The sequence below is a fragment of the Cyclopterus lumpus genome, chromosome 20 (genome assembly GCF_009769545.1).
Source record: "Cyclopterus lumpus isolate fCycLum1 chromosome 20, fCycLum1.pri, whole genome shotgun sequence".
Classification (NCBI taxonomy): Eukaryota; Metazoa; Chordata; class Actinopteri; order Perciformes; family Cyclopteridae; genus Cyclopterus; species Cyclopterus lumpus.
Genome location: NC_046985.1, coordinates 17,455,617 through 17,480,949, shown reverse-complemented (window position 1 = coordinate 17,480,949; position 25,333 = coordinate 17,455,617). Strand labels below are relative to the sequence as shown.

The window sequence follows — 25,333 nt, the reverse complement described above, 5'->3', positions numbered from 1 at the left end:
CCCTGGTCCTCTAGGACCATGATGTCCCAGGTCTAAATTAATCCTAAACTGACTATAATTTAAAGCAGCAGTGCTCTAGGAGATTGATGGTCCATGTTCTGTCTCAACACAGATTGTTAGCCATGCTTGCCACATGCTTGCCACATGCTTGCCATATGGCACTGTTGGTCGCTCAGCCACCTTGGCCCAGACTGAAGTATCTCAACAACCATTGGGTTGGTTTTTGGGACATTTGTAGTCGATCCCAGTGTCTTCCTTCTTTCCTCAAGCACCACCATGAGGTTTACATTAGAGTCTCTAAAACCGTTGTATGGATTAGCATTGCATTTACCAACATGAAGAAGATGTTGATCAATTTCCACGTGTTCTGCACTGGCATTCCCCACAAACGTTAACTTTCTGTCAAGTGCCAATGATAGCATGCTCTATGCTAAGCTAAGACAGTGACCATGCCAGAAATTATACGTTTATATAATGAGTCAGCAGCTTTTCCATTGGAAGCACTTTAGTATACCGATGCTAACATTTGGTGCGTGGCACCACTCACCATGCTGCTTTCATGGTCTTGGTAATGTAACGCTAGATTACCGACACCATTAACGTGTTCTTTGTTTACCTGACACTGCTCATATTTATTAAACTTATACAGGGCATCTTGTCCAAGTTCACCTGGGAGGACCAATGTTTTTTCAGTCTAATTTTTTCCTTTCCCCTCCCAGTTTCCAGGGGTGTGTTATCTATTTCCTTCCTTTGGAGAATGCATTGCTTGTCTCTAGGGTCGGCTGTTGTTGGAGAATGTACAATGCATGCTCATTGTCACATGCGCTATATAACTGTCCAATAATGTCTGGACAGGATGCGGGAGATTATTTTTCGTCTTTTTAGTCCATCACTCTTTGTCATAGACTGTATACAGTGGACGTGGTCATCATGACGTCACCCGTTGGTTTGTGGACTGCTGCTTTCTCATAATTGGCAATTTCTCCGTCGCTATCTTGACATTAAGGAAGCTGTTGTGTTTTATGTGACCTCTCTGCTAAAGCTAAGCGTTGGGAATTTTTCGCGCCAGTAGATCCCATGCAAAGTCAATGCACAGACGCGAATGGTGCACATTTTTCGCCAGAGTTGAAATATTTCAACTTCACCTTCAACAATTCGCCCAACGCTGAGTTGCGAAAGCCAATCAGCGTTGAGACGCTCTGCCCGCCTGGGTGCTGCTACTCTAGAAACTCTAGAAGTGCTGGAAGTTATCGAAACGTAGTCGGTGAAAGTCACCGAGCTGTGTGAGCCTACGGGTGATGTTACGAACCCAAACACCAGGGCGTTAGATGTTATGACGTTTGTGGGATGTCCACAACAAGTATAAAGCAGAACTAGTGGTTATTTCTTCGTGGTGGATGGCGGAAATGGATAACCGTTTCCACCGAGTAAAGCCCCTTAGGCGCGATTGAAGCGAATGACGCAAATAAACCACAACTTGTCGGGCAAGTAAACTCACGCGAGTAAAGCGTTGCGAATATTCGCAGCACTTTTGGTGTGAATGCAGCATTACTATATTCCTAGTAGATTTCATGACTGACTTGCTGCTAGAGCTAATGTTGATAAGCTTTAGCATATAACAGTGCTTTGATGTGCTTAAAATGTTGGGAATGACAGCTGTTAATATTGTCTGTAACATTTAAGTCATCTGACAATTATTTCACATCTTATAGCCTAAGTTACGGTCTGTTGTAGTGACCCAGTGACATTTTACCCATTTGGTAAAGAAAAGTATTGCGCTGACATTTTAGCTTTATGGTCTGTTTGACTCTAAATGGACCATAATTTAATAAATGAACATCATGCTGTATTGACGAAGACTTGAAACTAGAGATTGAGACCATAAACTCATGTTTACAATGTTTACTGAGGGAATAAATCAAGAGAGAAGTAGAGTCATTTATATAGACTTCTATACAACCAGAGGAGTCGCCATGAGAGAGAATGCAGGTTTTCAGACACTTCTGCATCGGCTTCACTTTGCAGAACGGGAGGTTGCCGCCTGCTCTCTGTATTATGACAAAAGAATGATAATGTTACATCATCCCTCTCTCACAGGGGGAGGTCAAGGTGGAGGAGCCAGGCAGCTGCTGTCCAGTCTGTAGAAAGCAGTTTCCAGGTTGGTGCAACATACAGTGTGCAGGAAAACACATCCCAAAGTCCACAAGAAAACTTCAACATTGCTGTTTGAATTGCCATCATAAACCCAGGCTCATTACCGTAATGAGTAATGAACGATGAGTGAATGAATGAACAAATGGAACCAATTGAAACAGTACTTGTTGTAAAAAATTCAAATCTAGAACAAAGTCACGTGGATTTAATCCCGCGTTGTGACCTTTAAACCACTTCATTTGATTCCAATGTCCTATAGTTAATTATATAGGAGGCTAACAACCAAGTGTGGCAGTGCCCAATTAGTGAGAGATTACATTACTTAACCTACACTGGGGCTTTAGTCTTTCTCCCAGTGGGGGAAACGTCACATGCTGCGAGGGAGCATGGCAATGTCACTGTGCTCTCTGGAAGGAGCTCTCTTGCTCGGTCTGTCGTCATTTTACTCCTTTAGTTTTTCTCTGTTTTTACTTGTCCTTTGGTAACCCCTCCCCCCCACCCCTCCCTTGCTCTGTCCAATCTCCTTCTGACCCTTTTCCTCCCTCGGTCAGGCGAGCCTGTGCCAGAGTGTCGCCGCTACGTTCAGGTCAGGAACATCACCAAGGGAGACTGTCGGCTTGACAACGTGGAAGTCAGCTCCTGCAGAGGACGCTGTCTGTCCAGGACCGATGTCATCCTGGAGGTACACACTCACACACTCACACACACACAGTAAATAAATAAAATGTAATTTTCTCTCTCCAAAATCTGAACAAAGTCACTAACTGGGAAAACATTTTCCACAATATGCCGTCACTGGGCAGCCAAATTGTCCATCTGTTTTCCGATGTGTGCCTCACGCAGCTATAATCCCACTTCTTCATAAATTAACATCAAGACTCGAGCAGTGCACAGCTAGCAGCTCCAGTGAGTATCACACCAGAAGGTGTCCCAAGTGATCGAAATACAAAATACAGATGTTTTCAACAGCAGCTCGCGGTTCTATCCGTTTCTCCCTTTTTTTCTTGTGGCCTTTTTTTTTTAGTACTTCGTTGATCACCCCATCGCCATGGTGACTTTGTTCTTCAGATTAGCAAAAATAAACATCGGCTCAGCCAAATGTGTCATTACCTCCTGTTACTGTGGCAACCAGGGCACAGAGACTTTTCCCCTTTCGCATTCACAAGATTCACACACACGCTGCGGACTTGTGTGAGGCACTAATAACTACCTTACAGAGGTCGGAGGGTTTTTTGATCCTCTGCTCGCTCACCTCCTTCTCCTCCTATTTATCATCCATCACTCTCCACCACCATCACCACTCATTGTACTTTCCACCAATCTCTCTGCTCTTTGGGTCTTCGCCTCCACTAATTGGACACTTGAGAACCACTTCCAAGAAGCTACCTTTTGTTATGCAATACATTTCAAGAGATCCCAAGTATCACTTAGTTCCTAAATGTTGTGCTTGTATTGTGCGTGTGTGTGTGTGTGTGTGTGTGTGTCTAATTAGTAAACATGTTTTATCAAATTCACCAAAAGAACTTAGTTCGTTCGAAGCATCTTTGAGCTCACTGTTCGAATCTCACAACCTGCAGCGTTGATGGTCTGGTTCACTCCCACTGCTCCCAGCAGCTGTTTTTACTGAGAATGCTGCAAAAAGTGGCCAAAAACTAATCCAGAAAAAAAAAGAATGACACAACAACCTGAAGAACGCGTTTTCATGAACCGAAAAACAGCATCACATTCACTCTCCTCTCAACAAACATCTGGAACTTTAGCTGCTCTAATGGTTCGACTACGATGAGCAGCCGATCCCTCACGAGGTCTGTCTGCCGTTTGGTGGGCGGTGTACGGTGGGCTCATCGGATGCTCATTGACACAGTAAAGGGATTTATGAGAGCCCAGTTTATCAAACCAATTAGCTAAAAGAGGCTAAAAAAAGCTCTCTTGAGCTGCATAGTTTGATTAGAAGTTTCCGTGGCTTCATCTGTGTGAGCGGCCCCAGTCATCTTGATTTGATTCACCAGTATAGAAAATATATTTCTCTCCTCCTGTATCAGTTCTGACAACACTATTTCATCTCCTTTTAACTCACCTCTCTCCTCGACTTCCCACCCTCTAATATTATTTTCTGTTTAATATCTCTCATAACTGCCTTCTCTTATTCCACCTTCCCCTCATAATTTTCTGATCTCCTAATTGACTCCTTCAACCTTAACCATCCGGCTCTCCTCTCACCCCTCCTCCTCCTCCTCCTCCTCCTCCTCCTCCTCCTCCTCCTCCTCCACAGGAGCCCTACCTGCAGTCAGTGTGTGAATGCTGCAGTTACCGCTTGGACCCCGACAACCCGGTGCGTTTCCTCAGCCTGCAGTGTGAGAGCGGGGAGAGCGAGCCAGTCGTCCTGCCCGTCATCCATAGCTGCGAGTGCACCAGCTGCCACGGTGAGGGGAGCGCAATGAATGTGACCGAATGGATTTGCATGTTCATCTCTCACATCAGAGTGAGAACCCACAGTTTGAATACATGTAAAAAAAAAAAATGCAGTGACACTTGTTTACACGCTCCCAGCAGAGGATCTGATTTGAAACATACACATATGTGGAAACCTATTGCAGAATGTGTTCTATAACTTTACTCACATGATCATTGCATTCTACTGATAACATGCAAAGGGCTCAAACACAGAAAAGAAAAAACATGTGTGTGTGTGTGTATATATATATATATATATATATATATATATATATATATATATATATATCACCAATAATGCCAATATACAGTAACAGTATATTATATATCCAAAATATATATAAACAACTTTTACCAGTTGTGTAGTGAAAAAATACAAAAGAAATTAGAACATTTTAAATAAATCTATCATACTTTTTATTCCACAGTGCCTTGCCTCCTGCTGTGTTTTAGCCATTGCACTTAGTAGTTGGGTGTGAAGTGGCGTTTTCTCCAATGCATTTGTTGTTACAGCATGATGGTGCTTCACTCGCTTAATGTGGATTAAAGCTTTCAATGGCATTTTTCAATTACTAAAACCATTTAATCAGAAGGCTGGGACACTCTTTTGTTCCAAAAGTGCCGACATGAGGTCAGATTCCCCAAATGTCCTTCAGTTCCATTGCTAATACATGGTCAAATGGTATTCTTAACAAAATGCCAGGAGTAAGATCTCACCTGGAGCCCTGGTGGTCCAGCTGCTGCTTCCTTAACCTGCATCTGCACTGGATTTCTGAGTTTCCTGGATGCATTTCAAAAGCATGCAGGTTTACACTGTGTGGGTAGTTAGCCTACTAACGTTACTAGCTAACGTTAACTAACAACGACCCGGGCTTCTTGATAGCTACTTACCCTCTGGGTGGTGAACAAAAATCTGATATCTTTTTTCTTTTTTGTTGGCATTTTCCTATCTACAAAGCACAACTGGGTCAACATATCAATGCTGAGACCAAACGAAATACTAATATGAGGCTTTATTATTTCCTGGCGTATTTAGTAGCTTACCGTGACTACTGCCAGCTCTCTATCTGTTACGATTCACAGAGTGTTTCTGACACTTCAGCCAATTAAATGACAGCATCTTGTCTCATTGGAAAACGCGAACATTTATTTTTCACTCTTCACTCTTTCACTCTACAAACATAGTATAGATAATAATACAAATGAGTTTGCAAATATATTGTGCACAATAACTTTTTCAAACAGGCAATTCAAATTAACAAAATATTGGTGAGGACAATTGTGTCTTTCCCAAAACTTTGGTCGTGACTAGTCCCTATGGACCATATTCAAACCTATGCCGTTGCATCAGACTGTATATAAGAAGTGGACGTAGTCATTGTAACGTCACCCGTTGGTTTGTCCACTGATGTTATGAAGCCTCAAGTTTGTCGATCTCGCCGTCGCCATCTTTGATTATGGACGATGCAACCAATTAACGGAAGTGACCATATTTGGAATGTGGAGGAGTGATGATGTAGAGGTGCCATATACGTCTCTGGTAGCGGCAGCAACCTGTCAATCACCTTGTAGCCCCGCCCAAAAGCATACCCTGCTTTATGGTCTGTTTGACTCTAAATGGACCATCATTTATTAAATGAATATCATGCTGTATTGAAGAAGACTTGAAACTAGAGATTGAGACCATAAACTCATGTTTACAATGTTTACTGAGGGAATAAATCAAGAGAGAAGTAGAGTTATTTTTATACAACCAGAGGAGTTGCCCCCTCATGGTCAGAAGAGAGAATGCAGCTTTTAAGACACTTCCGCATTGGTTTTACTCGGCAGAACCGAAGGTGGCCGCCTGGGCCACAACCCCAATCAGTGACGGGTGTTCAAAAGTGTCTGCAGTCCTTTTGGTCTTTGGTTAGTGTGATTCAGTCTTACCAAATATCCCCTTGCAACTGTACCCCTATGGGTACACGTGCCATGTCGAAAATAAAACGGATCAGCAGAAAATGAAACCGCTGTTGCAGTAGCAACACTTGTTCTGGTCAAGTTGTGCTGTTATATAATCCACCGTCTGTGAGGTTGTATGCAACCTATGAAACTTTTTTTATTTTTCATTTAATTTTGACATATTTACTTTTCGGGCTGCACGGTGGTGTAGTGGCTAGCACTGTCGCCTCACAGCAAGAGGGCCGCGGGTTCAATTCCCGGTCGGAGCAGTCCTTCTGTGTGGAGTTTGCATGTTCTCCCCGTGGCAGCGTGGGTTCTCTCCGGGCTCTCCGGCTTCCTCCCACAGTCCAAAGACATGCTGCAGGTTAATTGATCTCTAAATTGCCCATAGGTGTGAATGTGAGAGTGAATGGTTGTATGTCCCTACATGTGCCCTCGATGGACTGGCGGCCTGTCCAGGGTGTCCCCTGCCTTCGCCCTATGTCAGCTGGGATAGGCTCCAGCGCCCCCGCGACCCTAATGAGGATAAGCGGTATTGAAAATGGATGAATGGATGGATGGATATTTACTTTCTTCATCTTTCTTTGCTTGGATCCAGCGATGATGTCTACTGTTCACCAGGCTCTGGGTACACACCCATGAGAAAAAGGTGAAAAACACCTGCAGTGACATCACTGATCGAGTGCAGCCTGTGTTTAAAAGTCTGACCCCATGGAAGGCAGCCCAGTGAGCGGCTGTAACGCTCAACCGTCATGTGTGTCTCCTCCTCTCTCGGCACAAGTTCTCAGTCACTTTCCATTAACGCCATGGCTGACCACCACACAAACACACACACACACACACTTGGCTAATCTGGGCAAAACATACGTTCGCCTTCACCCACCATGAATAATTCAATCAAGGATCCCACCTCTGAAGCAATTATGTGCTAATCCATTCATCAACCTGGCTGATTGCGTTAGTTAATTGGATGTGGCCACATACGACTCAGAACATCCCCCCCACCCTGCTCTCTTTCCCCCTCCCAGCACCACACTCCCACGGACATCACGTCTGACAGATTTGGTCGTTCCGCCGATCAATCTTTGATAGCGCGCATCTCTCTCTCTCTCTCTCTCTCTCTCTCTCTCTCTCTCTGTGTCACACACACACACACACACACACACACACACACACACACACATTAACTCCCACTACAGGGCTACTCATCTGATATCTGATTCTCTCTGACTGACTCATTACAGCCGCGAGATGACATGGATTACATTTGTCAACTGTTTCTCTTCTTCACAGGAGGTGACCTGTCCAGACGCTGAGCAAGTGTGTGTGTGTGAGAGAGAGAGAGTGAGAGAGTGAGTGAGTGTACGCCAGCCCCACTGAAAGGCAGACGATGGATGGGTGAGAGGACAGATGAAGTCCTGGTTGTTCTTTGGGTTCCTATTCTGATTGATCGTCTATTCTTCTGCCTGTACAGCCTTTTTTTCTACTGTATATTTAAAGTAATATTAAAGGACCTATGATTCAGACATATTATGTATTCAAATATGTTTCATATGTATATGTTTAAAGAGAATGTATATGTGATAGCAGTCTTCTCTAAGTGTGAGTCTACATAAAACTGTTAGATATTTTAACATGTCGCAGTTCCAACTGGTCAATAAACATTTTTCTACACTTGGAGAACATTGTCGGCATGAATAATTTGAATAGCATGTACAGTAAGCAGCAGAGTGTGGCAGCATTGCCTCCCATTCCCCTTACTTCGCTCACTCTTTCTCCTATTACACTAATTTTTTTTTTTTGGGGGGGCGGAAAGGCCTTATAACCATAACAATAAATGGTTACAGATTTAATAATAAACACTCAGTTTGTCAAACAATGTGTATGATATTTTAATCTCATACAATGCACCAACTGTGTTTGTTCATCACAGTTATTACCATAAATAGCTTTGTTTTTAATAAATATAAACATACACTTTATCTTGTGGTAACATCTGTACAGTTGAAGTGAAACAAAAACACCTGGTCTACGAAGGGAATGTTATGGCATAATAACCTTCCAAAAGACAAATATCAGGAATAATACTATTCGTTTGGTTGAGTGGGCTTCATACAGCTCCATCATCCGGTTGAAGGGAAGAAGCTACAACTCAAATTTTCATTGTTTGTGTCTGAACCTTTGGAGCCGACGTCCAAACGTACACGTTAAGCTCTGTGCAGAAACAAATGCAAACCAGATTTAAGTGAATCGTGCAATATTTTTGTCATATAACAACACAGTTACGAATATTTATACTACAGTAGTGTTTCACTGGAAACACTATGCTTCTTATAGAAATTGATATCTCTAAGTTCAAGTTGCTGCTGTTTGGCTGTTTATTCATTATGAGAAAATGTAGCTTTTATTGAATGTGTCAGAGTGACGCTTGGAGCTTTGTGTGTGTGTGTGTGTGTGTGTAAATACAAAAGGAGTTTACCAGGCTGAAATCTGCCTCATCTATGACGAGGAAGCGTCTGCCTCTTTCTTCTCCTCCTTCGTCTCCTCGTCTCCTCCATCCTCCCCTCTGTTCCTGACTAAATAAGGGAGTTGAGAGAGGAAGCCTGACCAGCACGGCTCCTCCCTCTCAGCTGCTGTGGTAAATATTGCTGGATCTAACAAGAGCTGGAGCTAATGCATTGTTTTTGTTCATTTATACCAAACTGTCACTTTTTGATAGATGGCCCCTCCGGCCTTGTCCCGCTGCAAGGCTGCAATCCATCACATCTATCAGGCCTCAAGCCTCGCCTGTAATCAGTCGAGGCTTATTACAGCCCTCACATGGATATACACATCTGCAAAAAACTCCCAAGTTCTTATGGATTTAAAAGGGAACTCTCTGCTGCGTTCATCTGCGGTCGGACAAAGAACACTACTGCCTCCAGCACATATATTTTCATACATCATAGACACTATTTGATTCATTTATAATCTAGATTAGAAGATGATGATTTAATGAATACAAAATAAAATATAAAACATAAAAACAACAATGCTTTACTTACTTCTGCCAGTGTGTTTGTTTGATTGATTACATGTTAAAATAAATATGATATATACGTAGGTACAAGTTAGTGTAGTAGTAGTAGTAGTAGTAGTAACAGTAGAGAACCCTATGCGGCGCATCGTTTTGATCATTAAATCATACAGACCTTTATGACAATGATTTTAGTTATTTAAATACACCATTACAGTTCTTTGGAGACCATGTATGCGTAAAGACAGCGTGTAAAACGCAGTCTGAATAGACAGTCTGTGTGGGCTTCAGCTAAAAGCACAACATCCGAGGGGGCGCGAAGGCATCATCCTTCAGTTTGACGGAAGTGGGGAACCCCGGCGGCGTGACGTAGGGGCAGCACCGAGCGGTGAATCCCCCATCTCAACCCTCTGAAACACCGACGAAGCGGCATCACAACCGCCGCACGTCACCCGCACGTTGTCGGGAAAATGTTCACTGACTCTTCCGCCAAGAATTACAGAGTAAAATAGTTATTTGTTACACCAGTGGAGCGCATTTCTGTCCGGTTTGAAATATGGGAGGGTCCGCGTTTGTTTCCAGCCACAGAAACGAAAATGAACTGTGTATGTGACGTCAAACTTTAAGTTTAATAAGTTTCAGGTTACCTCACTGAAGTTGTATTTGTTTTTAAGCTGTTTGTGTGTGTGTCACTCTCAAATAAGCAAATGAGTCTCTCCCACACAAGAAGACGATCGCCCTAAAGCCGAACACCTGTTCTAAACAGCAGCTGCTCAAAGCAGGTGTGTGTGTGTGTGTGTGTGTGTGTGTGTGTGAGAGAGTGTGAGATAAACCATGCATTTTTTTAATCAAACTGATCATTTATATTCACGTTCATTATTAACTTTGGGGCCAGTTGTGTAGCATCCAAGAGTCCCCATGGCCTCAGGCGTAATTCTATATTGTTTCCGGGTGTGAGGAGAATTCAGGGAGCTGAGCTGAGGGCGCATCTACTTCTTCATCACCCTTCACAAGAAGTGATGAACAAAGGGTTAAAAGAGGCGCAGCTAGACGCCGGTGGAGCTGAAATCATCCGGCAGAGCGCACCGCAAGGAGGAGGATGAGGAGGAGAGATACAGAGAACACCTCCCCAAAAAACACTGATCTAGGAAGATCTGCGCTCCGCTGTTCTCTGACCAGCACCGCGTTCCGTCTCTAGTTAAGCACAGATACTTAGAGGTTGAGAAACAGAAGAGGTGGGAGAAATAAATCCCCCCTAAAACCCCACTCCAAAAAAACGCGCAACTGCCCCCCACACACACACAAATGGTTCCAACGCCGCTGTTCGGGAAGCTCGCCCGGTCCGCTTCACAGGAGCGGGCTGGAGTGCAGGATGAGAGGTCCGCTGTGCTCCGCGGAGTGTGAGACCGCGGGAGGAAACGTCACCTGACAGGCGGCCCTACCCCTCGGGAGGGCGGGGGCGGGGGACAGGAACCGACAGACACCCTCGCTCCTCTCCTCAACCCTGGAAAGTGGAGGCTGGAAACGGGCCAGATCCGCCGTGCGTAGACAGCGCGCCTGGTTTCCAGACCTGTCCTCTAATCACTCTCAGTGAAAGAGAGAGAGACAGAGAGACAGAGAGACAGAGAGAGAGAGAGAGGGAGAGAGAGAGGGAGAGAGAGAAAGCGGCGTTTCTCCCTGAGCAACTTGGGCAAACTTTTGCCCCCTTTGGATTACCGCCACCGAGCCCGTCCACGTCGGGTCTCGATGCAGGGAGCGCAGTGAGCATCGGGCTGTGGATAACACCGCGTCAGTGCGAAGACCATTAAAAGTCCTCCGAAGTCTCTCAAAGTCTCGGGGGCAGCCGCAGCGAAGATGCCGGTCCGGAGGGGCCACGTGGCTCCGCAGAACACCTTCCTGGACACCATCATCAGGAAATTCGACAGTCAGAGTAAGATCATTGTTTTCTTCCCTTCTGAGATCATTTGTAGATACAACCACGCAGCTTATTACCTTTTATTAAGGCCCACTTTTATGTATTACATTTTTGACACAAAAGCTGTTTGTAAAAAGCACTCTCATAACATTTTGTTTTCCATAATTCTCCTCAATAATGATGTCTGCGGATGCGAATAGTCACGGTGCAATTGTGTTAAAGCAGCAGGTTAGACAATGTGCAACACAAATCAGGTACAATCACATACTTTCCTTTTCCTTTTTAAATAACATCAAACATAATGTGACAATGGTGTTTATAGTATCAGCGTGATTAGACTTTAGAGGGGTTCCGTTCCCACCACATTAATGTTCTGATCAAAACATGAACAGCTTGTGTAGATCTGAACCGCTGTGAGTCTGTTATTTGTTGCGACAGGCATCTGTCATTCAGGGGTGATTCTCACAGTGGGTCAGAAGTGGGTCATGTGCACAGCAATCCAGTACACAACTTCCACACACAAACACTAAAAACCAAAAAAGATTCTGATTACTTTTTTTTTTTTTTTGCCATCCCCTCATGCTTTCATGTGAGGTGTCTCATGGCTACATGCCGTCCTGACTGATCTTGTACGGAAAAAGCAATCAGCAAAAAAAATGACACTCTGGTGCTTTAGGGGGCTGGGATCTAATTTTTGGATGTGAATTAGTATTTATATGGAAACTGTTGGACACCTGCCTTGAAAGGAAAAAAACTTAAAACCAATATCCTCTCAATTAAGCTGCAGAAACAAACACTATATCCAAGCTACTAAATGTTTCATAGAGGTCAGGGGCACGCAATTTTGAAGCTGCCTATATATTGGATATATTGGATATACACAAGCCTCATTCGTCCTCACTTCCCCAGCGGCAGTGTTATCTTTGATGCAAATCATTCATGTTTTTTGGGTGTTTTTTTCTTTCCAATCTCTGAACGTGTAACCAGACATCAAACGCGCCTCAGCAGCCACAGCGACGCGTTTCCCTCAGGAAATTCACCTCGGGGCTGATGAAGAGGATGGGATGGGGATAGGGTTGTGGGTGGTGTGAGAAAAAATGGTGTGTGTGTGTGTCGTTGACGTTTTTGCCAATTTGGGTTTCGAAAGACATTTATTCTAGATCTAAATGTAGCGTTTAAGGAACCTAAACGTCAACTTGGGGGGACGGACTAATCTTTCAAGGTGCCCGTTTCTGAATGGCTCTCTGCCTTCCACACTTAAACCACATGCGTTGGCACAGCCAGAGAAGTCTCTTCCAGGAGAGTGGCGGAGCGGAACAAGGTGCTTGGGTAGAGATTTTTGTGCAAAAAAATAGCTACCCCCCCCCCCCCCCCCAACCCTGTGACAAAGAAGTGCTAAAAGAGAAGCAACGCCACACAAGTGCAGTCAAGTTAAATAATGGATGTTGGAGTTGGGCCGACATTAATCCTGAACTGCTTATTTTCCATGCCGACGAGCTTTGGTCACCCTGCAAAAGGTACGCCACCGGCTCGCTCCGCCATGGTCATATCTTAAATATTTCCTTACAGCAGATTTGCATGGGCCTCGGCGTGCGGCGGGAAGCGCTGGCTGTTCATCTATGCAATGTCCATTTGTTCAGCGTTACAGGGAAACATAACCTGCAGCTGAGAGGCTTTTCCAAATGTTTCCTCAGTGAATAATCAGCAGTTGCGGGGGGGGGTTTTGGTCAGGCTAACCAGGCATGCTTGCAGATGGGGATGACATGTGTCTAATGGCTTGTGGGTAATGAACTATAGTGAACATGGAAGAGGAAAGCAAACGGTCACTAGCAGCTCTTTAGACATTTTAACTGAGAAAATCTGGCTTTTTGTAGCAGCAAATTCTTAAAGTGATCTGCCAACAATAGGGCCTTCAGAATAACTCAAAGGCTCCATTTCTTTAACCCCCCCCCCACATCACCAAAAGTGTTACATCATTCTTTGGGAAATTGTTCACCTTCGTTAGGTGTCCCAATTGACTGTCGTGGGACAGTCGAATGGGAGAGAGACAGAGAGGGGCTTGACATGCAATAAAGGTTGGAATCCAACCACAGACTTTGCGGTTTTACGGCAGTTGCGTTAACCACTCGACTACTGATCAATGAAACCTGAAAACCACTACTCCCGACAAGCTGAGTAAACTGTAGTGTACCCCCCTGGTGTGGGCTGCTATCCTGTTTGTTGAGCTATAGAGTGTGTGATCGTGGCGTGGGGATGAAAAGCCACATTCGAAGCCAGCTCTTATCCCAGGATGGGACTGCTTTTAAGATAATGTACAAGGGATACTTGATGATCAGCCTTCGGTCGGAGATGATTAAGGAGCAAACAATGGAGACAATCGGTCGTCACTACACGTTACACCCAGACCTTTTCCCCTTGACATTTTGTGTGAGAAATCCTGTTGTACATGTACTGTGAATAAGAGATGTGGCTATTTGATGAACCAGCTCTGGGACGTCGTTTATGAAATGCTCTAACAGTCAGTATCATAATAGGGAAAGGTGTACTTCTCCTGCACCTAATTTCAGTTGGGTTCTCTGCCTTTAAAAAAAGGTACCACAAAGTGCTTGCTAATGCGCTGCTTGCTAACCCGCTGCTTGCTAACCCGCTGCTTGCTAACGCGCTGCTTGCTAACCCGCTGCTTGCTAACCCGCTGCTTGCTAACCCGCTGCTTGCTAACCCGCTGCTTGCTAACCCGCTGCTTGCTAACCCGCTGCTTGCTTGCGACACAGCTTTTTTAGACATTAGGTTCAACTTAAACTGTTCCTGCTGTGTGTTCCCTTTGGATAATTGTCATTAGAATAAAGTGTGAGTTAAAGTCACATGGTCCAATGTGTAGAATTTAGGGGGATATAAGGAGTGGTTCCTCCTCACAAGTCCGCCATTTTGCATCGCCATGTTTCTACAGTACCCCAGAACAGACCAACAAAAACACTGGCTCTAGAGAGAGCCTTTTGTTACCTTGTTACCTCAAGGCCACCGTAGTTCTTTGGTCAAGGTGAGGAGTGAGCGGAGGGGTATTCAGTTGGGTGTAATCTGCAACCTCATCTCTAGATGCCGCTAAATCCTATCGCCTGCTCCTTTTTAAGGGGGTGCATTTATGTTGAATCCTTAAAAATACTATTTGTCAAAACAAAGGGAAATCTACTATGACCTGTGTGCAGAGGAGCTCAAATCTCCGGTTAGATGACAAACATTTCCTTTTATCCTTTAAACTCATAAGCCATATATTTTCCTTACACATAATGCATCTTGTGGGATATGATCTCCATCAGGCATATAGAGACCTTTGCTGCCACACTAACACCAACTATAAAGTGTACTGATCCAAACAAGGAATGCATACACATCTATCAGGTAGAGCAGCCTGGACAGTCTGTCGTGTACAGTAGCTGTTCAAAATGTGCATATGATTATTGGACAGGAGGTCAAAGTGGTTTTGCATAGAGATTATTGATGTGTCGACTGGAGGGAAATCAATGGGGAGCACAATCTTGCCTATATAGATGACTAGGCCTTAAGAAATCCATTACAGATTGAGGCAGCACACATCATGAGTGATTATTAGCAAAGAATATCCATAATCAGATGACATTGATACATTTATAATCTCTCATCTGCTCTCATCTTTGTCATGTCTCTTCAAAGCGGGGGGTGATTGGCTCCAGGGCCTTGGCCACTTGACCATCCTTTAAGAAAGGAAAGGAGGTTATGCTGTCCCACAGTTCCTTGAGGCGGCACCAAGGCAGGCCCAAATCAATAAACATCCGCTGTCACATACTTATGTAGCCTCGCTTAAAGTGCAGGCAGACTCTCTGAGCCCTGTTGGTGTCTTACCAAAGTCCTTATGAATTCTTCCCCCAATCTTTCCTTGGCCTCACAACATTATTCCATCGAGATCAATGCATTTGTTTACTTTTTTGGAGTAATCAACCTATTTTTTGGAGAATTAGACTACGTGTTTGAAACGAGGACTAATTAGATCAGTAGATGCAGCATGCATAGGACCACATCATGGTTTCCAACTCAGGTATGTTGTGCACTCTTACCCCCTGACGTCAGAGCTTCTCTGCTTACTGTACACCGATCCTCCGTGAGTGTAACCCTCTCCGTTTACTGTACTGCCATCCTTCATGTTTAATAGCCACACTGTTCCGTGCAGACTGGACTGCACACATACAGACTGCGTGCCTCCCTGACGACAACAACAACAACAACCAACAACAGAGTTCGGCCTTAGCATGAGGTCATAGCAACCCTTTTGGGTCACGTGTTGTCTGTTTCGGTGCTCCTCAGAGAAGACTTTGCCCAATTACGAGCCTCGAAGAAGCCACTGTCCTCTGGGGAGGATGTTACCGCTCTCAAGCTGAAGTACCAACACTTCATCGCCATAGCAACTGGCCCCCCTGTCTCACACACACACACGCACACACACACACACACACACACACACACACACACACACACACACACACACACAGACACAGAGCAGGAAAAAGGCATCTATAAGTAATTCTTCATCTTTTAGAAATTGTTTTGAGTATAACGTGGACATAGATTGTTAACTATTCTAATGAAGTGCTTCCACCGGTGCAGCTGATTCTGATATATTAGAACTCCATGCTGACATGTGGGTGGCTCCAGTTTTAGGTTAACTGAGAGTGAACCTAGTGGGAGTTTTGAACTTTAATTATTGAGACTTGAGAAAGTATGAGAGGCACGTTTTAGATGGAGTAATAAAATAATCTGTACTGTGTGTGTGTCTCAAAGCCTGATATGTCTTCTTCCTCTGTGCCATAGAGATCCATTGTTGTACAAAATCTAATAAAAACACATAAGTGAGCCACTGCACTGGTTGACATATTCCTTAATTACATGCACAAGATCAGACAAGCAGATTTTCATTTGACATATTTCTATTTAGAGTCGGTCCAACATGCACTGTCCTGCTGCTGGAAATATTAATATTAAGTGTGTATTAATCCACAGCTGAAAATAGACCCTTTGATGATAAAACTACCGTGCTTAGCTTTTTTAGAAAATTAATTGCGGAACATTTTGCAAGCTTGTTAGCTCAGCCGCTAAAGGGACAATGCTTTCACTGTTTATTTAAAAGACATATTTGTCCTATTGAGCCCCGTCTCTGCAGACCATACCGTGTTGTGGAGCAGTTTATACAGCAAAGGAGGGTTGATTATAAGTCTACCAAGGACTTCCATTTGCACGTCAAGGTTAGTCCAGATTTAGTCCAGATGTTAACGTTTTGTTCTACAATACCAAACACATCAGTAACTATACCTCTGGTAAAGTTTGAAGCTTTTTAGTGTCTTAAAAAAGGGCGTCCTCTAACAAGTGGCTAGATGAGACCACTAAACCTCATCAGGACTGCTAGTCCACCTTCACATCCGTTTTGTGTAGCCTGGCATTAGCTTTTTACTTCTATCAAGTGTATTCACGTCTCAAAAATCATAAAAGTATGTTCATTTGGAAAGATTATCTTGGTGAACACAGAGCTTCCAAAATCCAATGGAAAAATCAATGCTAAAAAGCGACGTTAACCCCCGGGGTTGGTCTCCAAAGATACGCTGTCCTTGCAGCGCTTTTATTTCAGGACGGACAGAATGAAGAGTAGACGGTAGAATCACATGGTGGAGGATGAAGTACAATAGCCAATCAAGAACCACAAAGGTGCAATGCTAAAAACGTTACTAAAATACATAACATCATTCTGGAAGGAGATTTACAACATATCGAGCCCAACGCTCCTGTGCTTCCTCGCTCTGATGAGCTCCGCTCAGAGCTGCATATAAGGCACAGAACCTTGATGTGCCCAGAGCACTCACTGTGCTTCTGTGAAAAGACACGTAAGTGCCGCTGAGTACATGCAAGTGTCTCAACGCACGTGGCAACATGGGACTCGCGTACATGGACGAGGCCGCGAGGAGACATCTGAGGGTTCCATCTGCAGGCTTGCACGTTGGATTTGTCTGTTTTGACTTCCTGAACTATCTATAAAAGCAAACAAAGTTCTTTGTACATGAAGGCCCCCGTAGTTGCTCTACTGTGGCAGTGCAGAGTAAATACTGTCTGAACGGTCTTCTCCGGCTGAGCTTCATTTCTCCGCTCCATCTGTTTCACTCTGAGGGTGTGAACACAGCAACCCTGCTACACTGGTGCTGAGGTCAGGAGTGAGTCTGTGCCTCAAGATTGCACTTTATTGGTGTGAAATCTCACTCTCTCTCTTTCTCTCTGTGTCTCTTCTATCGTCTTCTTCCCTCTCTCCCGTTCACACGCACACACACACATACTTGTAAAACTCTCGGACCTTGTAAACAATCGTCTCTCTCTCGCTCCCTCCTACTTTCTGCTCTTTGTCTCGTTTGACAACCTGTTTTTCTCCCCACTTCGTCCCCTCCATCTTTCCGACGCCCAGTGGATGCCCATGTGCTGTGCCATGCCTGACTGCCTTCGCATTTCAAATGAGCACGCTTCCAGCCGGGCAACATAGCACCTGCTGAGGGGATGCTGAGCAGGGAGAGGTTGTGGAATATGGATACTCTGTCTTTGCTTGCGAGTTCAAGATTTCCATAAAAAAAAATAAAAAAAATACTAATAATATTCCTGTAAAAAACTGAGGGCAAAAATATTTTCAAAAATATTACAAAGCCCTGTGGCCTTAAAACACTATATATATATATTACATATAGTAGTGTTTCTGAGCACTAGGGTCCCTTTTTAGAAAACCTCTCAATATCACTGCAGCTCAGTCCTGGCTCTGGTACTCCAGTGCCTCTCTTTAGTCCAGCGGGCTCAGCAATATGTCCTGGGCCTCCAGCAGCCTGGTGTCGGCTCCCAGATTGAGAACAAATTATAATTGCATAAAGATCTAATGAGTTCGAGGACAGAATGATAAAAGCTGTTTATTATGCATGCACAGGTGTTGTTCTGGAGCATCTTGGGTCTCCCTACTTCAGTGTGTGATGTGAGGCGAGAGCTTGTTGGTGTAACGCTTCAGTGCAGGCTCTGCTGCTCATACACACAGGACGGGGTTTAGTCCATCACCACTACAGTCTTTTTAAGGAACGTGTTGGAGGTTTGATGTGTTGCTCTGGCAGTAGTTGTTAAAGGAGAGAGTGCGTTTCATTTGGTGGGACCAGCGACCACCCTCATTGTGCTTCCAGGATCTGAACCTTTTGACACGCCGGTCAACAACTCGTTCATACGCAACACATAAACCAGAGCAATAATTCCATCTTTATTTTGGCCGTAGTGAACCACGAGAGAACATTTTGTCCAGAACCTGAAACACTTCCTTCTGTCTGACTCGGAGCACTGAGGGACAGGACCGTGTCAGCTTCTAGTCAAGGAAGCTTTGATGAAGATGCATGCTTTAGCTGTGGTGGTCAATCTTGACCACCATGAAGGAGAATGGAGCGCAGTGATCCTGTCGTGGGGTTAGAACACATCACACGAGGCATCACGTCCATAGAAGGCTTTGGATTGGGATTCAGCATTTTAGGGCAACAGTCTTCGCTTCCAGTAAATCTTTTATTTACTGTTGGTTTATTGCAATATAGTTACATGAAGGAAATTAGGTGCACATACAAGGTGCACAAAGTCCATGTTGATGTCAAAATCAAACCATTGAATCTATATTGTATATAGTGTGTGTTCCATCAGCGGCCCGGTGGTTGGGGATACAACTGTCTGTGTATCTGAGCCTCTTGACACATGTCAAGAGGTCACTTGATTTACCCCAAAAATGAAACACACAAGCTAGCAAAAATGAGTGACTGACAGTGGCCTTAAAAGTCTGTTTCAACTCTGCCGGTGTTCTGGATTAAAATCAAGGCAGAATATCCTGAGATTGCCAAAAAAGCACTGAAGCCTGCTTCCATTTCCAACATCCTGTCTTTGTGAAGCAGGTTTTTCTGCAGTGACAGAGACCAAAACTAAGTTACGGCGTAGACTGGACATAAAGAACACACGTCGGGTGTCATTGTCTCCCATCACCCCGAGATGGGACCGGCTCGTTGCAGAGAAACAAGCTCAGGGCTCCCACTAACTCGGCATAATGGTTGTATTTGTATGCACTTTGTATTGTTTTTTATGCTGGTCGTATCATATTATTACATCATATTTATCGCCCACATTGTGAAGGCCGGTCCGTGAAAATATTGTCTTATACGAAAAACAGTGCGTGGCACAAAAAAGGTTGTGGACCGCTGTGTTACATGGTCCGATCTGACCTCACAGTCAGAACTAAAATGAAAACAGCAGAAACAATGCAGCTTAGCTAGAGCATGACTTTCTTATGCAATATTCACAATGAAAAGAAACATAGATTATTAATAACCTAGTTTAACTTAAACGTTCATGCAAAATGTTTGTCTTGCAGACCATTTGAAGCACAATTCACACACAAGTTGGTATCTAATGTGCGGCACCCGGTTTAGCACCCTGGGGGAAGGAGACAGTTTTGTGTAACTGGTATTTGAAAAGGGACGCTTGTGGACATTTAGCTACATCTAACATTGGAACATTTAAGGATGTTATTGTATAACAAATATAGTAGGAAGAATGCAGATCATGTCATTTATAGTCCATAATCCATACATAATCAGGTAAATGTGATGTAACGTGGTGGTTCAGATCAGACCAGGACAATTTAGTTTATTAGCCATGGAGACGCAATGGACACAGAGACCGAATGTTTTCTTTCCTTTTATGTTTTATGTTTATGTTTGTGTTGGATTGCTTCATCATTTCTCCATGATCAAGTTTACCAGTGAATGCCGTTGGGTGTTCCTGGGAGTAAATAAAGCCGAGAGCGTGCTGGCTCCCCTTTGAGAAATCTGAACTTGTGAAAATAAACAGATGGTCTAAAGCAAGCTTTAGAAGAAAAAAGAAGAAGAATTGAGGGAGAGATGAACTCAGATGATGTCTCAGGAAGAGTTGTATCTCCCTCCACATCATCAGCTGTGCCTTTTTTATTTAAAAAAAATAGCGTGTGCCCCAAAGACTAAAGCATCAAACGCAGCATCTCCGCTGTGTTTCTTCTCTGAAGAGATGAGACAAGCCTGAATGCACCTTGTCAGGTTTATCAACTTAGGCAACATCTTCCCTGCAACAAAAGTAAAGAAGGAAAGGATACAAATGAAAATGCAATACATTTTCTTTTACAGGATACAGTGATTGATGCATCACTTGGCGGGCCACTTGTGTCTAGTTTGGGCTTTCAGTAAAGGCTCATAATGGTAGAATGTTAGATTATGTTTGGATGTTTCCCTTTATTCTAGCATGGTGCTTCACTTTTATTTTTTATTTTTTAGCTGCAACCACTGTCTGACTTTACATGATGAGACTGTGCTGCATCTTTCTGAGTCTAGATCATTTTTGGCTCTTCTTGGCTCTTCTTGTTTCATGTTTTTCGTTCATGTTTTGTGTCAACTCCTCATGCATCCTTCTTTTCTTTTCCAGCCTCTTTGGTTGTTCTCACTGCAGTAGCCATCTTTTTTTCCTTTTTTTCTCGGTATCTTATTGTGTCAAAAACAGCTGTTTCGTACAGTGCTGCAGCAATCGAATGATGATAAGTAACGCAAACAAGAATTCATCCTTTTCTGTCTAGAAACACGTTTCTGAAAATTGGCAGCACCACTAAAAATAGTCCTGATTATGATCCAGTCCAAATGTATTCATCATCTTCAAATATGTGTGATGTGATCAGAAGGCGTTTTAGTTTCTACCGCTCAGGAGTTGAAGTGGGTGGGAGTGCCTGGTTATCGCCTCGTGTCTTTTGAAATCCAAAGTTGTCGGAGTATAAAGGCGAAACAAAGCCATGTGAGAGCCCAGACTTTAGCGCTCCCTCTCCTCTCAGCCCGTTGCCCGTACCTCTGTCTGTCACTGCTTTATCTCGTGGCAGCTGCCCTTTCCCTCTCGTCCCCCATTCATCAAGTCTCCCTCCTCCGGGTTCTCCTAACACTTGATCACGCACCTCCTCTCTTTGTCTCCCTCACACGCTCCCGTTTTCAGACTTCCTCTCTCATTCACCTTGACTCCTCTGCCACCCCGAGACCGGCGGTGGCACAGAAAAAAGGCCGGCCAAACCCGACTTCAAGACACCGGAGTCCCCAGCGTTCCGGGGATTAGGCCTCATTTGCATAAATCTGCATAACCTCGTTAAAGTAGAGGGAGACGCTGTATACACTGTAGCCTGAGACACTTCAGAGCGAAACAGCCCATTAAGGATTGGGGTGATTATGGGATTGTCACTCTTAACGACTGTTGGGGGACTAGACCGGTGTGTACTCTCTGAACAGTGCCACGTCGCATGACTGAATCCCAAGCTGTATGGAATGAGGGAATCCAAGCTTTGAGTCACGTGACCTTCGGGTTGCACTTGCGTGGGATTTGTTCTTCACCATGTTTTTATTTCCATTCAAATATCTTATAACGTACAGTATAGTTTCCATGGATCAGAAATCCAAACATGGTGGCCCACTGCACTTTTGCCTGGTTCCTAAATACACAAAATGCAAATGTTTAATCCTACCAAAATGCATATGTTGTTGTGGAGTTCTGTTTGTTTAGGTGTTCTCCTTTAAGGTCTCAGTAAGCAATGTCAGAATTGCATCCAACAATTATTTAAACTTTTCCAAATTTGCAATCTGACAAGCACAAACATTTCAGACAGCAATGTGGAGGCGAAGAAAGTAAGCAGGATCCGAAATGGATCTGAAATCGGGGAATTGAAACTCCAGGAGAATATCAGGGAGAGTGGAGGGAAATCAAAAGCTTTGGCAAGCATGGACATTTTATCGTTTGTCAGAATCATTTATATTATCATCATTTACATGTTTATGGTAGATTATGGATTTTCTTGCCAGATTCACAGAAAAACCCTGTGTGTACAGCCCAATTGGTTTACATGAGCGCAGAAAGATACGGGCAACACAACTTGTCTGTGAACCGGTCATTAAACTTGCAGTCTTTTTAATGGCCATCAGGGGGCGACTCCTCTGATTACAAAAAGAAGTCTATGAGAAATTGACACGACTATAAATATAACGTTATGGTTGCAATCACTAGTTTCAAGTTTCTTTCAATACAGCTTGATGTTGATTTAGTAAATGATGGTCCATTTAGAGTCAAACAGACCATAAAACAGGGTATGCTTTAGGTCGGTTCTACCTTGTTACCACGTCCACACAGAGTTGTCTGTGGGTTCGGCTTAGAACTTTAACTCTCTTACAGTATGTTTTTTAACTCACGATAGTTCGGTTGTACTTCGTTCCACCCTCTCGTGTCAATTCTGGTTTCCAAAACCCAAGATGGTGACGACCAAAATGCAAGATGGTGACGACCAAATTACAGAACTTGAGGCTTCATAACTGTAGTCCACTAACCAATGGGTAACGTCGCAGTGGGTAACGTCACAGTGACTACATCCACTTTTATATAAAGTCCATGGTATCTCCCAATATATGGGATTACACACAAGACAATGTGCCAGCAGGTTCTTTTTACACTGTTCTGATCAGTTACTGAATGAAAGTGTATTGGTGGAAATGTATTATTTACACCTGCTGTTTAGACACAGCACAGAAATGCAACCCGAAGTCGATTAAAAAAAAAAATGCTTTGGCTGTCAAAACATGACAGGACCCCACACACACACACACTCACCCCCCCCCACCCCCCACATCCTCCTGTCAGCTGTCTCACACTGATGACATCAGCACTTCTCCAGCACTATACACTTCTGTCTTGCCGACGGAGAGTGTGCGGCCGGCATCTCTAATAGGACAACAATACAAGCACATTAACATGGAAAGACATGGGGTGCTTTGGCAGCATTTTCATTTTGGGGGAAACCAGGCAAACCAGATAAAGGTTGATGTACTGTAATTACTTCTCTGGCACTGTGAGAGAGATGGGAGTTTGATGTACTGGGTAACCATAGGGACAGGAATGTTTTCCTACCTGTGAGCGGTTGGCTGGATGGCTTTACAGCTACAGTGCTGTATGATGAACACTATCATTGGTGCATGAAATGTAGTTTTGAACTCCAGCATTGTTCCAGATCTGTTTTCACATGCAGTTAGAACATGTTACTATGATACAGAAGGCTTTACTTTGAAATGATGACACATCACTTTGCTTTTGCCTTCTATTTCTAGTTCTGGCAGAAGAAAATACTAGTACTGAGCTGGAAACACCCCCTTACAATTCATACAGTATGATTCAATGGATTGATATTCCTAGTTATCATTTCTCTGGAACTCTCTATAGCTTGGACCAATGAAGGCAGCAAAAATAGTGTAAGGTGAGGAACTAACGTTTTCCAACTTAATAGTATAATACAATCAAATCTACTGATATTATGATACAAACTGAAAAACTAAACTATCAAAAAGGTAACACTAGCTCCAGGTTGTCTTGCTATTTCTGGAGCTTGCAACCACATTTGTTGTAGTCCGCACAAAGCGGATGAAGTTTTCAGTAGCAAATGGAGTGAAGTCAGTTGTCTCCAGTGAGCAAATTCATGTACGCGGACTGAACGGCAACCGACAGAAGCTTCCCACTGAGACTGCCTTTTGTGGCTGGACTGACGAACCTGAGTCTTCAAGTCACAAAGAGTCAGCACCCAAAACAAAAAGTCTGGCGTGGTGTTTGACATGACAAACAACAGCAGTGGGGAATGGGTGACATGGCAAGGGCCATAAACAAGAACCAAGAGACTTAATCAAAGACGATAGTCCCCCATATACAATCAAATGACTTGCGTTAAATCCAGGCGGCAACCTCCGGTTCTGCCAAGTGAGGGCAATGCAGATTTGTCTTAAACTTCCATTTTCTCTACTGACCAACAGGGGGCGACTCCTCCGGTTAAAATCCTCCTACCATTCCGAGATAGTAACGGCCAAATCGCCGAACTCGTGGCTTCAAAAAGGCAGTCCACAAACCAACTTCTTATTTACAAAGTGGTTCAAACAGGAGAGACTTCATTTAGAGTGAACAAATACATTAATTACATGGTGCACAATGGAGTTAGAATTGTGGAAAGTATTTGTCCATTAGACCCTATTGTGAGGTTATGTAGTCAGATTGTGGGGGGGGGAGGGTAGTGATGCAATGGTTAGTACGGCAATATTCCCCCACCACAGAATCGCCAAGAGCAAGGTGGAAGATTTTCTATTCACAGTACCTGGAGCTGCTGTAAATCTTTGCTCATTCAGTCAATGCAAACACTGGAATGGATCCTCAGACGGTACCGTTAGCAGTAAATCACGATCTGTCTGCTGCTATGGATTTCAGATTGATACACAAAACCCCAGAATGAACACTGGCACTGGCCGGCTGATTTGATAAGAGATGCTCGAGCATATAAAGGGCATTTAGTCTGACTTTTTATCGAGAGCGTCCGCCCGCTGTGTTTGAGAATTTAGCATGTGTCAAATTTTCAGTTTCCATGGCAATTGCTCAGTTAGAATTGGGTTGAGACGGGGGGAGGGGGGGGGAATCTCGTCAGCCTGACACTGTAAAACCACCAGTCACGTACGTCCGCTCTCTCTGTCTGTTTCCTCCTTTTTCTCTCAATACGTCTCTCTGTTTCATCGTTTGGTCCCGTTTATGTATCTGTTCATCTCATTCTCAACAAAGGAGAGAATGTTCACTCATATCTCTCTATCTCCGTATAGCAGAGCTGGTGTGTTGACTTGTGCTTCTAACACATGGGCTTCCCTTCTTATCCGCCTACGCAGTGTATCAGGGAGATTCCAAACGCACACACACACAAACACACCCCCACACAC

General features: G+C 43.9%; 2 protein-coding genes across 2 annotated transcripts in view; both read left to right on the top strand.

Annotated features, from left to right (window-relative positions):
- Positions 1-8,191, top strand: part of scospondin (subcommissural organ spondin) — a 74,716-nt gene extending 66,525 nt beyond the window's left edge. Inside the window, exons 113-116 of the mRNA XM_034560613.1 lie at positions 2,098-2,158; positions 2,706-2,836; positions 4,427-4,577; positions 7,843-8,191. Coding sequence (XP_034416504.1) covers positions 2,098-2,158; positions 2,706-2,836; positions 4,427-4,577; positions 7,843-7,865 — 366 coding nt within the window. The 3' untranslated portion in view covers positions 7,866-8,191. The remainder of the gene's footprint in view (positions 1-2,097; positions 2,159-2,705; positions 2,837-4,426; positions 4,578-7,842) is intronic.
- A 3,202-nt stretch (positions 8,192-11,393) lies between these two features.
- Positions 11,394-25,333, top strand: part of kcnh2b (potassium voltage-gated channel, subfamily H (eag-related), member 2b) — a 206,031-nt gene continuing 192,091 nt past the window's right edge. The window contains exon 1 of the mRNA XM_034559980.1: positions 11,394-11,495. Coding sequence (XP_034415871.1) covers positions 11,420-11,495 — 76 coding nt within the window. The 5' untranslated portion in view covers positions 11,394-11,419. The remainder of the gene's footprint in view (positions 11,496-25,333) is intronic.